This window comes from Myotis nattereri, assembly GCF_964212035.1.
Source record: "Myotis nattereri genome assembly, chromosome: 20".
Lineage (NCBI taxonomy): Eukaryota > Metazoa > Chordata > Mammalia > Chiroptera > Vespertilionidae > Myotis > Myotis nattereri.
Genome location: NC_138096.1, coordinates 7,682,035 through 7,698,860, shown reverse-complemented (window position 1 = coordinate 7,698,860; position 16,826 = coordinate 7,682,035). Strand labels below are relative to the sequence as shown.

Below are 16,826 nucleotides of genomic sequence, written 5' to 3'. Positions count from 1 at the left end.
GTAATAAGAAAGATGTGCGTTTTTGTCAAGTGCTATTTCAAAGATTTAGGGCAACACCAAGATTATAGAGTATGTTCACATTTACCCACATGCTGAAAGGAAGGTTTAAAGCATGAATAATATTATCACCAAACACTACAAAGGCTAAGCATTTCAAGTGAGAAAAAATACAGAAATGCCACAGAAGGAATCACTCCAATAGAATGAAGTTCACAAGGCTGCACGTAGTACGTGAGAGGCAAAGGGCACGCGTACCTAACGCGCAGTTGTGAGGCTCCCAAAATAACAAGAGAAAGATGACAGAGAAAGAAAAAAGACTGGTGAGAGATGGACTAATGTATGAATCATGTTCCCAAATGTGTTTAAACCAGCGTCTTTCACAGAAAAGAAACCACGTTCTACTCCAGGCAAAGCACAAGAACAGCAATAAAACATCAAACGCTGACTGTGCCTTACAGTTGTTTCTGTGTTTGGATTCTGTCCTCTGCTCTCGTTCGGCTTTCATCCGCTCGGCAGGAGTATCATCCACATACGCCTTCCCTTCCTGAATTAGCTTCTCGGCGTATTTCATTATAGTTTCAAAATGGTCCGAGGTGTAAGTAAACTGGTCTGGTTCGATATGCAACATGGCAACATCTTCTAGGATAACCTGCAACAGGAACCCCAAGTCACCATCAGTGTATCTGGCACATTTCCTTGTGCACGTTCATTCCTTGACACTGTATTTGGGCAAAATGTAATAACACACCGTCAGTCTTATTTAGCCTGGAAATGGTTGTGCAAGTTGTATTAGATCAGAAAAGAAAAAGAGACTCGCTCTACTAGCTTCTGAATGGTCGGCTGAGAAAGTGGCCTCCTGAGAGAGCTTTCCATTTACTCTGGAAAAGCTGGTTACTATTGGCCGTTCTGACAATGACTTGCCCTCTCTGCACACCTTGCAGTGCTTCTGGGTAAAGATGATATGAGAGGCGAGGAGACCTTCCCATTCCCCAATACGTGGTCGGTGTGTGTTTCAGCCATAAACTTAAAATTATATGACAGAAAGGAAACCTGCCTCTAGTTACCCATTCATTTAAGAAACGTATTTATGAGAAAATGTATTTAGGTAAATTCTAGGTATTTAGGGAAAATGTATTTAGGTAAATTCTAGGTATTTAGGGAAATTCTACAACAATCGAGGAAGAACAAATAAACTGAAGGTTTTGGTATGGGAGCTCAGTATTTACTGGCTTAGGTCTGAGACACAGAATACACAGATGAAGGAAAAAAGCGTCTATGAGAACAAACTTAATTTAGTGTCATGAATTGTTTCTATTTAACTCACATACCATGAAGGTATCAGGTCACCGTCTAATTTGAAATAACTTTTCTGACAAAGGGTTATCACTACACCTTTAATTACCTTCTCAAAATCTTCCTTTTCTTTTTCAGGATTTGTGTCATCGAATCTCATGATCAGTTTCCCTTTAAAGTTAACCTGGTAGTGCTGGTTGAGAAGAGCAGCTTTGGCATGCCCAATGTGTAAGTAACTAAAACAAAAACATTTCACAGAGACACTCATTAACACGTCTTGACTGAAGAGTTACACTTAACCTTTCTGAGGAGATGAGAACTAAACAAAACTGCTTCTAGTTGGAAAGTACTGGGATAGAAAATCTGACCCTGGCAGGAAGAAAGACAGACTACCACACTTATCTTAAGAAATAATCTCATATGTAAAATCTCACCAAGTTATTTACAAAAGGACTTTCACTAAGGGTCTCATCCAGGACTAAGGTCGCACTCTGTAAACCACAGTCTATGCAAACACTACTGCTCCTAAGGGCAGCTGACAATTATAAGATATAAAATGAATCAGAGGCAATGTTGATAATGGTACACACCTCAACACCCTCCTCTATCAATGAAGTGGGTGAAAAGAAATGCCTACACTGTTGCTGTTAAAAACATAATTTATCTGCCAGCAAACAGGGCATGAAGCATGAAGTTTAATCGGCTCTCACTACTTTTTACTAGTTTCAATTGATAAAGATAGCTGCAGTCACACTGTTCTACGGTCACCTCATGTCACACACACCTCTGATCTTAGTTAATATCAACAAGGAAGAAAAAAATACAGCACCCTGTTATGTCCCTATATCATTTTTAAAATCAACCCTTTTTAGAAATTCATATAACATTCTAGATCAATGATTCCATTTTAAGAGTTTATATGCACAGGTTAATGGTAGACAAGTACAATGCAATGCATTTAGGGTTATTCAAAACTTTCTGCATAAAATAAAGGGCTGTAAGCGGGCCCAGATGATATTCTAGAACAGAAAAAGAACATTAGGAAAAACATGATAAAATTAAAAAAAGATATGGAGTTTAGATGATAATAACATATCAATACTGGCTCATTAGTTGTGGCAAAGGTACCATAGTGATGTAAGACATTAACATTAGGCGAAAACTAGGTGCAGGGTGTATGGGAACTTTTTACTTTTTTAGCAACATTCCTATAAATTTAGAACTATTCTAAAATAAAAAGTTCATTAAAAATAAAACAGAGAACTGCATTTCAAGAAACAAACAGAAATACTGAAAGCATTAAACCCATAACGTGTTACCCCCCGTTGTTAAGGAAAAAAGATTAATAATCACTGCCTGCCTGCTATCTGGCAGTTAATATGTTAGGCATTACACACAGGGATTAATTTAGGAGAAGTGATAAAATCAAACCATTATCTTAAACTTAAAGATATTTCTGACTCTGAAATAATGTGTGCAGTTCTAACAATTCAAACCTCAAGAAAGCTAACAGGACTGTAAAACATTCATTCCCAAGAGACAACCTGTATTAGCTCAGCTGAAGAAAATTCGACTTGTGCTGTGTTAGCACCGATGCTGGACTGGGCTCTGGCCACACGTGACAGACACAGGCATATAATTTTAAGTCACACGGACTCTAGAGCCAGACAGTGTAGGTTTGAGCTGGCAAGTTACTGTCGTATGAATCAGCTTCGGAAAGCATTTGTAAAATGGAGATACTAGCAGTGCCTTTCTCACAGGCTTATCAGGATTAAATAAATTACTGTATGTAAGGTGCTCGGTAGCATTTGCACAAAATGGTTATATATCATGTTAGCTAAGAATAAGAACAAAAGGTGAGTCAAGTCTTCTGGCCTTTCATGCAAGACCAAAAGTGATTAAAAAATAATTAGCCCTGCCCTCACCGGTTTGGCTCAGCGGATAAAGTGTCCACCTGCGGACTCAAGGGTCCCAGGTTCGATTCCGGTCAAGGGCATGTACCTCAGTTGTGGGCACATCCCCAGTAGGAGGTGTGCGGGAGGCAGCTGATCAATGTTTCTCTCTCATCCCATGTCTCTGACTCTCTATCCCTCTCCCTTCCTCTCTGTAAAAAAAATCAATAAAATATATTTTTTTAAAAATAATTATTATTCTTCAGCAATATAAGAAAATATGATAAAAAATATGGAAAACCTAAACATTGATTTATATTCCCAAATCCAAAAACTATTCAGATAAGATGATGCTCTGACATTGACATACTTTAGAACAAATGAGGAATTCGTTACTCCAAGTGATAGAAAATATAAAGATTCAAAAAGGACAACTGTTCAAATGGCATCGCTATCAACAACTACTCCTAAGAAAGTGGGTTTTATCATATCACCGAAGTCACTACCCAACAGGGCAGCCATGACCTCTCACCCCAGGGACACAGGAGCAGAAAACGGGGCAGACTCTGTGGGAATTAAACCATGCAAGACAGGTATTATTGGTGACCGATTCCACCCAGTCGACCAATCAATCACTTAATGATTTAGTCTGTGAATTTTCCAGGATCATTATTTCTCTTTCATCTCTTCTACCCATTCATTATTTCACCATCTAAATCAGCAAACTTAGAAAACAGACAGAAAACGGGAAATGCTAAAACTGGCTTCGCTGTTAATGATGGCGCTTATGAAATAGTTTGTGAAGAACTATCAAGAATGGATGGCTAGCCCTAACCGGTTTGGCTCAGTGGATAGAGCGTCGGCCTGCGGACTCAAGGGTCCCAGGTTTGATTCCGGTCAAGGGGATATACCTTAGTTGCAGGCACATCCCCAGTGGGGAGTGTGCAGGAGGCAGCTGATCGATGTTTCTCTCTCATCAATGTTTCTAACTCTCTATCCTTCTCCCTTCCTCTCTGTCAAAAATCAATAAAATGCCAAAACCGGTTTGGCTCAGTGGATAGAGCGTTGGCCTGCGGACTGAAGGGTCCCGGGCTCGATTCCAGTCAAGGGCATGTGCCTGGGTTGTGAGCACATCCCCAGTGGGAGATGTGCAAGAGGCGGCTGATCGATGTTTCTCTCTTATCGATGTTTCTAGCTCTCTATCTCTCTCCCTTCCTCTCTGTGGGAAAATCAATATATTTAAAAAAAAAAATGGATGGCTAAAAAGCTGTGCATCTGCCACTTTCTATTGTCTACACATTCCATTCGCCACAGATGGGGAAGAATTTGGCTACACAATACAAAACCTGAAATTAGATAAAATTCTTTGGGGGAGCCTGACGGGTTTGGCTCAGTGGATAGAGCGTCGGCCTGCGGACTGAAGGGTCCCGGGTTCGATTCCGGTCAAGGGCATGTGCCTTGGTTGTGGTCACATCCCCAGTGGGGAGTGTGCAGGAGGCAGCTGATCGATGTTTCTAACTGTCTATCTCTCTCCCTTCCACTCTGTAAAAAAAATCAATAAAGTATATTTGAAAAAAAAAAAATTCTTTGGGGGGAAAATAATCATCTCATTTATAAAATGTGTATAATACCTTCCCAACGGCTAAGCTCCGTGGCTACTGCTTTAACAAGAAGCACTGAATCATATTAGTATCCGTGAAGGGCTCTGTTTTAAAGCCTGTCTCCTGTGCTCCAAGAGGCTGACAGATGTGCGAAAGCCGAGACTCCCCGTCTTGGGGATGCTGGGCACGGCCCGAAGCAGCCCCAGGCGACTGACCTGCAGCCACAAGTCTTTTTCCTAATGAGCTAGCAACCTCTTACTATTGTCTGTGGGCTCCAAGAGTGAAAAGGGTGGGGAAACCCATTAATAATTTTTAGGACCACCCCCCCCTTCCTTTATTTGAGGAAAAAGTAACTGAAAATAATTCTACCATCACTTCTACTACTAATGACACAAATATAAGTCTTTATTAAATGAAAACCTAAAAATCTTAAAATGTAAGTAAAACTGAAGCCTTTCTACTTAATGGAGATTTTTCTATCATAATTATAATTCTGTCTGGGGTAAAGCACAAACACTGTTTCTCTCCTGGAATTAATAAACTACAACTATAAATTTAATACATTAACTGTCAATAATTCAAAAAGGATTAAAATTTTAACTCCCACAATTAAAATCTTATTTTCTTCCATATTAACCTATTAATATTAAAAATATTTTAGAACTAGCTAAAGATTTTCCACTATTATAATTTTAAGTTTTATTTTCTTACCCACTAGCCTCTGGAGGAAATCTGACAGTAACCTTTCCCATCTCAGCACCTGGGAGCTCAACAAACTTCCCAACATCTGGCTTTTTCTGAGGTGCCTGAAAACAAACAACAACAAAATAGTTCCATGGTTAAATGTTTAGGAATATATTAATTCGACAAATACCCCCCAGAAATGACATGAAGGCTCTGCAGAAGCCCAGCACTCGATGGTCAGTGGTTCAAAAACCAAAGAGATCGAGATCTGGGAGGAAGAAAAGATGGTACACCTAAAAGCAACTTGGAGTTTGGAATTCCTGAGGGACACACACTAGACCAGGGGTCTTCAAACTACGGCCCGCGGGACACATGCAAATACAAATATTGTATTTGTTCCTGTTTTGTTTTCTTACTTCAAAATAAGATATGTGCAGTGTGCACAGGAATTTGTTCATAGTTTGTTTTTAAACTATAGTCCGGCCCTCCAACGGTCTGAGGGACAGTGAACTGGCCCCCTGTTTAAAAAGTTTGAGGACCCCTGCACTAGATGATCATCATTGTTTAGGCCTAGAATTATGCAGATGATGGCTGTATGTAGTTAACCGGCTGCAGAGGCCAGCCAAGACTTACAATGGCAGGTTCGTCCAAGACCTTTTTTATTCAGGAAAAGAAAATGAACTATGACTAGGGAGAACTTTCTTTTCAGATCTGGGGTCTCTGACAGACAAAGACATCAGCATTATACAGTTTAAACAGGCTTACCCCTTTAGCTTTGGTGGCTGAAACATTCCACTTGGTACCCACTGACTGGAAGGCCTGCTGGGCTTCAAGAAAGCCAAACCAGCGCTTTACATGAACCGGAGCTCTGTTCTGCTGCAGCTGCTCCTGCCAGGCCACATTTCCTGTAAGCAAACATAATTTTAACATCACTCAGTAAGTCTGCAACTTCAAAAGCAAAGCTCTAGTTGGGGTTAATTTAAGGAAAGAAAATGGCTCAGTCAGAGCTGTGCTTTTATAATGAATGAAATCAGGGTATACAATGAAATGTTTTCCAAACTTAAATACACTTTACAGAATTCACAGAAGTTAATTAAAAATACTTTTTCAGGCCCTGAGCAGTTTGCTTGGTGGTTAGCCATCAGCCCATGGAATGAAGGGTCAGGGGTTCGATTCCGCTCAAGGTCACGTACTGTCCTTGCGCACGCAGGAGGCAATCTGTCCGTCTGTCTCTCTCGCCCTTCCCCTCCCACCTTTCCTAACAGAAAAATGTTTTCAATTCGATTCACTGAAATGAATAGTAAACCGTGCCCTCACCACTGCCTCACGCCAATGAAAGGCCATTGCTACATTTCATAATTAAGGAAAAGCTTTAAGGAAGTCAACTAGAGATCAAAAAAAAAAAAAATTAAGATCAAGAAGCAGCTCATTCCTTCAGATATATTAAAAACAGGTATTGAAGGAAATTTGTTTAACTTTAACATCACAAAGTTATATCCTTAAGGTATATTTCTTTCATAAACATTAAGTAAAAAATCAATATAGACAAAAATGTCATGACAAACCTACAGATGAAACGGTCTGACTAGAAAAGGCCTTCAGTTAAATTGTTAAACAACAATTTAATTTGAAGAGTTTAAGCCACAAAAATGTATAGAAAATATTTTTAAAACCCCACATAACCCAAATTTAAAGAATAATAAAATACCATGGCATATTTCCTTCAGGCATGTTTTTACAGAAAGTAAATTAACAAAATTCAGGTCCCCTTTTTACTGCTCCTCAATCCCATATCCTTATCCGTTGCAACTAGTCACAGAAGACGGAAGCCGTGACCTCGGAGAGGGACAGCTCCAGCTCACCCCTCACTCACACGCCTACTGAGCGATTAGACAGCAGTGCCCGGAGTGAAGTAACGGCCGAGACAGGAGCGGTCTAGCATCAATGGGATGAGGGCATCCTTAGCAGGAACAAGGCCAACTCCAAAGGCAAGAGGGGACCTGAGGCAGTGAGAGCGACGACCCCCGGGGCACAGATATGGAATCCTGTAACTGGACAGGGATAAACCAGCTGGGCTGGTCATTTCTTTGTAAGTCCTAAGTATCTGCCGATAGACAGATAAATGGATGTTTATTCAAATACAGAGAAGCACGTGTACTTCTTATCCAGCAAAACGTTAAATAATTAAAACACGACATTCTTCAAGGCGAGTTATTGATACCTTTCAGGGTGGCCCAAACACACAAGTCAGCTAAGCTCAAGGAGTTTCCAACCAAGTATGTCCTCAGAGACAGGCAATGGTTGAGCTCACTGATGGCAGAAGGGAACAAATTACATGAAGACAATTTTGTGGCACTAAACTCCAACCAGTGATCAATCTGTGAACATAAAAGAAATGCATCCTGGAATTTAGATTTTAATAAAAACAAGCAAGCAAACAACCTCAGTCAGAACCATGCCTTTCTTTTAAGTGATTAGAATTTACCATTATGTGGATTTAATTCTAATTGCCTGGGATCTAAACTGGCGTTTACAAACACATTTTGTGGTTATTTTTCTGTGCTATTTTTTTCTGCAGGACATTAAGGGGCACTTTCAGGGAAGAAAAAGGAAAAGATAGGAGAACTGGCAGCAGGAAAGAATAACCAACTGATTGAACCCAATAGGTGGTAGCCAGATGAAACAGACTCATCCACTTGCAGGGTTAAAAGTAAACACTTGGAAACTATTCTTTGTATTCTGGATTTTATAAGCATTAGAAAAGTTAGAACTGAATACAAACAGAAAAAAAAGGCTTTACTGTAATTAATGAGGTATATACTTAGAAAGGAGAATGGGGTCCAACCTACGTGTGTGACCCTGGGGAAACTTAACTTTAACTTTTCTAGGCCTGTTCCTCATCTGTAAAGTAAGGGGATTGCATAATAAGATCAATATGGTCACGTCCAGATACCGAATTCTAGGAATCTAGGAAGAGGAAGAAAGCACTCAATGACCCAACTTTGGGATTAAAAGTTCCAAGTTAGGAGCTAAGAGTTTTTTTTTTTCTTCTGAAAATAAAAATGGGCTCAGAATTCCTTAACTTGGCCTATGACTAACACTGTCAATATCCTTAAACAGAATAACAGTACATAAGCCAACAAGAAAATGAAGTTCTCAAAAGAGCAGAAGCATAAATCAAAACTCATCACACCCAGATGTTCATTCCGTACCTCAGTGTGTTCCATCAGGTTAGAGCCGTACAGCCTGGCTGTCATGGCCACTCTAGCCAAGTAGCGAAGGATGGAGTTTATGTCCGTGAAGACCACATTTCTAGAACAGAAGCATGAGGAAAATATTACTGGCTCTAGCAAATTAGTGAGGAGACTTAAGAAGAAATATAAAGATAGAAATCTCCTATTTACCATGTGTTTTCTACTACAGCCAAAAAAAAAAAAGTGATTTGTCCTTTACTGTTTCTATCAAATTCCAATTTGTTCTGCAAAGTTCAGCTAAATCCAACAACTGACTCCAGAGTAGACTATCTATATGATGCATCCTCCTATTAGTTTCTATATGTCTATTCAGTGGTGCAAATATGAAAATATAATTGGAATATTGAGAATAACTGGTTTAAAATAAATCAAAGCACCAAAGCCAAGGATATATTCTCAGAGAGAAGCTAGTTTTATCAACTTCCAGGTAAAGATAGAAGATCAAACCCCATCAAAATTGTTTTTTTAAGAAGTATTTTAAAAGACCCAAAATCATAAAGAAAATAAGAGAAGAGACAATAAAATAATTCTTACTAAATTTATTTATTACCACTGACTTTAAATTCTTACAATCTTCCACCAGAGTAAATTATAATTGAATTTAAAATCCTTATATATACTTTCAACAATGATTTTTAAAAAAAATAAAATCAATATGTGTGTGTGTGTGTGTGTGTGTGTATATATATCTTTCTGTATATTTTTACTTTCTTTCAAACAGATTACAAATATAATTCTCTAAACAGAGTTCTTTTAGAATGAAGAAAAGCATTCTTCTTTCTAGGGACTATCTACCCATTAGCAAGTAAAACAAGCCTGCAACATTTAATCCTGAACGTTTTTTAAATGCTGCTGAGTACTGAAACAAAGCTATCAAGGCACTTACTCAGACACACGAAGAACATTCTCTTTCCCTTCTTCCACAAAAATGCTGACGTTGTCTTTCACATGTTCTACCGCCAGCAAAGCACCTAAGAAGAACAAGATGAAAAGGTTTCTCCTCGTAAATACTGTAGTGTTTAAAAACTGAATCATAAAGCAATTAAGGATGACTTAACACACCAATATTAAGTCTCGCAAAGGGTAAGCTTTTTTCCCAGGAGTCTATAAACAGAAAGTACTAGTCTTCTGGTTTTGGAGGGGAAAAAAATCAGAAACCATTCCCTGGCACAGTCCAACTGCCTTCGAAGACGCTCAGCTTCCAGTGAGGGACTCTGCAATTAATCTTTCCCTCCTCAGGAGGCAAGAAAAAATTGGAATAGTGCTTTATAGAAAAGCTATCGTTAACAGTATTTGAGTGATTACTATGCGGTAGGCACTATGCTAAATGTTTTATAGACTTTAAAATGTTTAATCTTTGCAGCAACCTTAAGAGATAGACACCTTTATCTCCATTTTGCAGGACAGCAAACTGAGGCTTGCAGGAGTTCTAGCCCAAAGTCCTTGACTAAATGGTGGGCTGTTGGCCGAAACCGGTTTGGCTCAGTGGATAGAGCGTCGGCCTGCGGACTGAAAGGTCCCAGGTTCGATTCCGGTCAAGGGCATGTACCTGGGTTGCGGGCACATCCCCAGTGGGAGATGTGCAGGAGGCAGCTGATCGATGTTTCTCTCTCATCGATGTTTCTAACTCTCTATCTTTCTCCCTTCCTCTCTGTAAAAAATCAATAAAATATATTTAAATAAATAAATAAATAAAATAAATAAATGGTGGGCTGTTGGTATTTGAATGCAGGTCTAAGGCAGTCCAGAATCCAAAATCTAAAACACGGTGTCCTCTGCCTCTGCACACATATGGAAGTTTACTAAATTGGTTCATTAATCCTTTGTCCCTTCGTTCTGGCAACCAACCCCATGTGGAAGACAGCATTCCTCCTTCCTCACGGAAGCTGTGGGGGAAGCCAAACAAGGGACTTGCCACGCTCCCGCCACTAGCGAGTGGCGGCCAGGATTGGACTGGGGACCCCAGGAACCAATGTCTTTGTTCTCACCCGTGAGACCACACGGCCCAGTGCTTTTCAGCTCGGGAATCAAAGCCCTTTCTTTCGGAGCGCACTGATTTGTGTGAGGTTAGCCCATCATTACTGGAACCAATAGGCTAAAACAATAGCATCTTTAAAAGGAATGTTTAAAATAGCTTTTCAATTGTGGTTTTTGTTACAGTAACACTCAGACCACCACCAAAGGAGAAAATGTAAGGCATCCTTCCTTAGCCCTTGGTGGCCAACTGCATCCAAAGATCTGGCCCAGCCGGCGTGACTCAATGGTGGAGGAACCAGGAGCTCCCGGTTAGATTCGGAAAAGGGCATATGCCAGGGTTTCGGGCTCGATCCCCAGTGGGAGATATGCAGGAGGCAGCTGATCAATGATTCTCTCTCATCGTTGATGTTTCTATCCCCCTCTCTCCCTCTCCCTTCCTCTTTGAAATCAATAAAAATGTATGTATATACTAGAGCCTGATGCACAAAATTCATGCAAGAGTAGGCCTGCCTTCCCACAGCACCCAGGACCCCGGCTTCCCTCTGACCGGCACCTGGGACCCAGGCTTCATCCGGAAGGTTGTCCAGAAGGACGTCCGGTCTAATTAGCATATTACCCTTTTATTATTATAAGGTTTTTAAAAAGATCTGGGCTTCTCAAACATTAGCAAAGCGCCCATGTGTCTACACCAGTGTTCGGCAAACTCCTTAGTCAACAGAGCCAAATATCAACAGTACAACGATTGAAATTTCTTCTGAGAGCCAAATTTTTTAAACTTAAACTATATAGGTAGGTACATTGTTATTAACTTAATTAGGGTACTCCTAAGGCTTAGGAAGAGCCACACTCAAGGGGCCAAAGAGCCCCATGTGGCTCAGGAGCCGCAGTTTGCCGACCACCGGTCTATACTATCTATAGGCATTAACAAATAGGAGGTCAGCCCTAGCTGGTTTGGCTCAGTGGACAGGACGTCGGCCTGCGGACTTCAGGGTCCCGGGTTCGATTCCGGTCAAGGGCATATGTCCGGGTTTCTGGCTCAATCCCCAATAGGGGGTGTGCAGGAGGCAGCTGATCACTGATGCTTCCATCTCTCCCTCCCTCTCCCTTCCTCTCTGAAGTCAAGTTTTATATATATATTTATATTTATATATATACTTATATGTACTTATATATTTATGTATATATATATATATATATATATATATATATATATATACACACACACACACACACAAACAAATACGAGGTCAATAAGCTAAATTATTTCGTGCAACTTTCCCAAAGTGATGATAAAAAAAAAAAAGCAGAAATTCTAAGCTCGCTCGCCACAACAACCTCGGCCACGCTGACAATTGCAGTTCCACCCTGAGCCTAAGGCGCATCGGGAAGATGACAGCTCCTGGCATTCCCTCCACCCGCAGGGCGCCCAGCCAAGCAGCCCCGCCAGCCCACGCCGTGCGCTGGGGTGCTGCGGCCATGACCCCGGCGCCTCCAATGAGAAACACAGGCAGCCTCCGTGGAAACTGTAAATGCCGCTGTCACCGTCTGCCTCGGCCCCTTTGAACCCAACGCAGAGGCGAGAAAAGCCGAAGCCGGTGGACTGAGGAGCTTTTCTGGAGGAAGCGAGGAAAGGAGAGACGACAGAGACTCACGGGGGGAAAGTCTAAAAAAAGGGGGGGGAGGATAGTGGGGTTTGAAGTTCTGAAATGTTACCCCTACGAGCAGCTCTCGGTTCTCCAGGGAAACCACTTCCGAGAGGGAGGGGAGGGGAGGGGAGGCGGCCGGAAGCGGTCCCTCCGACCGAGGGCAGGTCCCGGGCTGAGCCCCGCGTCGCCCCGCCGTCCCGGCTCGCCCCGCGCCTCCCTCCGCGCCCCAGAAAACTGGCGTCAGGAGCAGAGGCACCCGCCGGGGGACAGAGGAGGGGCGCGGAGCCGACTCCGAGTTCAGGGGTGTTTGTTCGGGGGTTGAGGGGAGGCCTGGCCTCCGGGACCGGGATCCCCACGGCGCAGCCAGGCGCGGCGACCTTCCCGCCCCGCACCCTCTCCGGCTGATGCAACCTGCCCCGGCCCGGGCCGCGGGCCTTACCCAGAGGAGGGTCCCCCGAATTCACGGTCAGACACAGCGTCGCCATCGCCGTGGGTCTGCGGGTGCACCTGTTCCTGCGCCGGCCTGGCTGCCGAGTCCACCCGGGACGGACGCGCCGAAAGGGAGAAGCCGCAAGGTATGCGCCGCACGCCTGACGCAGCCGCAGCTCTCGCCCCGCCCCTGCGCCGTGGCCTCCGGGGCTTGGCGCACGCTGCTGACGTCATCGCCGCGCGCCCTCTGCGTCCAGCAACCCGTCCCCTCCCCTTCCCCCGCCCCGCCCCCCACATCTAGGGACCCCAGGGCCTTCATGGCCTTCCTGGTTGCCATGGGAAAGACGCTGCAGCCACGGCGTTTACGACACTTCGTAAAGCACGGAAAGCAGGTGGCGAAGTCAAGATCACGTGACCTACAACGGGAAATAAACAAATTGTGTTGTTTATTGTCCTGAGTGTTAGGAACAAAAAAATAGAATATTGAGGACAAGCTGTGGTTACGGGAAATATTAATCATGCTCTGTTGCCATGATTGCCTTGTGCTGGTTAAAGAAAGGGCATTCTGACCTGGCTGGGGGTTGTACTCCTGGGACCAGGGAGCCCCCTAGTACCTAGGAGTCACCCTTGCACCTGGGAGTCAACCTTGGAATGTGGTCCATTCTCACTCAAGAACCGCCTATTATCATGGGAAGATGAACAACCTGTTGCCCAAACAGCGGAGTCCCACCCCAGGCCGCATTGCCTACCTCTCCATGCCTGTAATCCCTACTCCCCCATGTAATCTTGAGAAGGCTAAAAGGCTGGTTCCAATGTAACCCTGATATTTGCGGGGGGGGGGGGGGGCAGCTAGCAATCTGAATCCGTGCCGGCAAGCCCTGTGTACATTCTTGATAACCTATAATTAAGTCATTGCCCCTTTCTCCACAGACTGGTCTTGCAAGACCTATTACCTAAATGCTCACCTTTCACAGAGGCCATAAACCATGACACAGCCCCAGAGGGGGGTTATCAGGGCCTGGCACCAGGCCAGGCCCTTAGGAATGGTCTCAAGACCCCCAACACCTGGGGCTTTTTGCAAAGCCCGTGAAAGGTCCGGAAGTCCCATTCCATATTTGGGAGTCAAAGACACCAAAAGGGGATAAAAGTGGGGTTTTCACCATATTGGTTGGCTCAGAATTTTAGAGGCAACCTCCTCTGAGTCTGCCGGTGTAATAAATCTATGTAACTCCATTTCTCTAAGCGTTGCTTGGTTTTTCTCCGGTCTTCTATAACAATCTTTGTCCTATCCTATACATGCAGCTGGCTTACAGGGGACTGCAGGGCAGATTTCTGTGGATGACCTGCTGCTTTCCCATGCTGCTGGCGTTATTGGAATAAATGCTCAGATATGATTCAACCTTGTCTCTGCTGAATTGGCTCAAGTAGCGACAGGCAGCCTGGACCCACTGTGTGTATGTAAACACAGAACAAGTCCTGGGCGCACACACCAAGCCCACAGCTGTAGTGACAGTGTGGATGCAGGAACTTATGTTTCCTCCATTTTTTGTTCAAAAGGAGAATGTATTTTCAATAGTTCTTTTTGTACTTGAAAGTAATAGTTATAAAGAAAGGATTTACTGGACTGGGTGAAAAAAGTGAAAGGGTTAAGAAGTACAAAATGATAGTTACAAAATAGTCATGGGGATTAAACAGAATAGGGAATATAGTCAATAATATGGTAATAATTATGTATGGTGCCAGTTTGATACTGGAAATATCAGGAGGATTGTCTAACTACTCTGCTGTATATCTGAAACTAACACAAAATAATAATAAATGTAATCTGGAATTGAAAAATGAAAACAAAATTTAAAGATAGGATTTATTAATAAAAGGCATTACTACTAAAAGCCCCTGTCCCAATTTGTCTTGGCGTTGTTTGCCTGAACTGCCTTAGCCTTTTGGAGGGTCATCTGTTTCCTGCTCTTAAGTCCTCAGTAACCAGTGTGTGTGTGTGTGTGTGTGTGTGTGTGTGTGTGTAACCACACACACTTCAGGGACTGGTTGTCAAGCTCAATGGGCTGAGGATTGATTGCAAAAATCATCTCAACCTCATCACCACCCCCACTTTCTCTTAACCTCCTAAAGACACCCCTATTTTATACTATAGTCCTGCTTAACTATGGGACTTAATGCAGCTATAGAGGAGTTATTTCTTTCTGTCCCAACCCACCATCAAAGGTGGCTGCCTCATTATAGCCAGCCTCTAGAGTAGATAAAGTGCCTGCATCAGAACAAGACTCGCCTCCCCCTCCCCCTTACCTTCCTATCAGAATCTCTAGGGATGGGATCTATAATCTAATTTTATGAAGTTCTCTAGGTCATTCTGTGCACACGAAACTCCGTCTTTCTCCCTCCCTCGTGGCACTTGATTTTTCTTCTGCACACCCTGCTAATTCTCAAGGTTCTTGTTTGCTGAAAAACTTTATTTTAGACATCATATTGAGTGTCTTCTACCATATAATGCACTAGGGATACAGAGAATCGTGGAATCAATTATTCAACAAGTGAATAACCAAATAGTCTCTTTTAAAACACCTTCTAGAACAGTGGTTCTCAACCTTCCTAATGCCACGACCCTTTAATACAGTTCCTCATGTTGTGGTGACCCCCAACCATAAAATTATTTGCGTTGCTACTTCATAACTGTAATTTTGCTGCTGTTATGAATCATCATGTAAATATCTGATATGCAGGATGTATCTTCATTGTTATAAATTGAACATAATGAAAGCATAGTGATTAATCACAAAAACAATATGTAATTATATATGTGTTTTTCTGATGGTCTTAGGCAACCCCTGTGAAACGGTCGTTCGACCCCCAGGTTGAGAACTGCTGTTCTAGAAGGTACTGAGGAACTTAATGCTGTCCAAGACAAGACCCGCTTTTTCTAAATACCTATTATTATGCACCTAGGAATGCGTTTCCGTACTTCTGTCCACTTTCCTCTCAGGCTCTCCAGAACAGTCTGGGACCCCCCACCTGACACTCTCATATGTCAAAGGCTGTCCTGTCTCCCATGCTCTTGCTCCCTGGGTCAGATGTCTCCAGTCCATTCAACAATCCTTCAAATGATAGTTTTAATTTATTCCAGCTGCCCTTTTCCAGATACACTCCTGCTAGTCAATGTGCCTTTTAAAATGTGATACTCAGAGCTAAGCAAAATGTTCCGGGGGTGTGTGATGAGGGCTGAGTGCTGGCAGAAGCACCCTCTTAATGTTGCCCATTACAGGGCCATTAATGCACCACAGTAGCTCTTTACAGCTACAGTAAAGTGTCGACTCACGTCAAGATTGTAAACAACAAATCCCCAGAGTTCCCCATTCTCCAGTTATCTAGTGTAAGACATTGCATGTATTCATTTACCCTTGTCTTGATCCGTACAGAATTTAATCGAACTAATTTTCTCATTTTAAATATCATTGCTAAATTTTAACTTTTGAGATCATTTCTTTCCATCTCTATCACTCAGTGCATCCAAGTCATCTATCATTGTTGATTTTTGAGAGAATGGAATCAAGGAAATGGATGTCATCAATAAAAAATGACTTGTAAAAAGCATGCCAAAAAAAAAAAAAAATTAGTTCCGAGCTGTGGTACACAAATAGAAACCTGCTTTCAGGAAAGCAAGATATAGCCGTAAGAGTCCTAGTGATAGTGATCTTGTTGGATGCTTTTATTAATTAGTTCCAAGAGTTCTAGTTAGGTTGGATTTTCTGGATAGATCATTGTTTTCCTTCTATCCAATACATTTTTAAAAATATATTTTTAGCCCTAGCTGGGTTGGCTCAGTGTTTGGTAAAGCATTGGTCTGTGGACTGAAGGGTCCTGGGTTCGATTCTGGTCAAGGGCATACGCCTGGTTGTGGGCTCGATTCCCAGTAAGGGGGCATGCAGGAGGCAGCCAATCAATGATTCTCTCATCATTGATGTTTCTATCTCCCTCTCCCTTCCTCTCTGAATCAATAAAAATAATATTTAAATATATATATTTATTGATTTCAGA

The 16,826-nt window shown here is 42.4% G+C and overlaps 1 protein-coding gene across 2 annotated transcripts in view; it reads right to left on the bottom strand.

Moving 5' to 3' along the window:
• The window catches only part of EPRS1 (glutamyl-prolyl-tRNA synthetase 1), a 45,271-nt gene extending 32,302 nt beyond the window's left edge, over positions 1-12,969 (bottom strand). For both annotated transcript variants that reach the window (XM_081114374.1, XM_081114375.1), the window contains exons 1-8: positions 12,787-12,969; positions 9,611-9,695; positions 8,683-8,782; positions 7,692-7,848; positions 6,236-6,375; positions 5,498-5,592; positions 1,403-1,529; positions 457-649 (exon numbers count right to left, since the gene is read on the bottom strand). In XM_081114374.1, coding sequence (XP_080970500.1) covers positions 457-649; positions 1,403-1,529; positions 5,498-5,592; positions 6,236-6,375; positions 7,692-7,848; positions 8,683-8,782; positions 9,611-9,695; positions 12,787-12,832 — 943 coding nt within the window. In that variant the 5' untranslated portion in view covers positions 12,833-12,969. The remainder of the gene's footprint in view (positions 1-456; positions 650-1,402; positions 1,530-5,497; positions 5,593-6,235; positions 6,376-7,691; positions 7,849-8,682; positions 8,783-9,610; positions 9,696-12,786) is intronic.
• Positions 12,970-16,826: the final 3,857 nt, after the last annotated feature.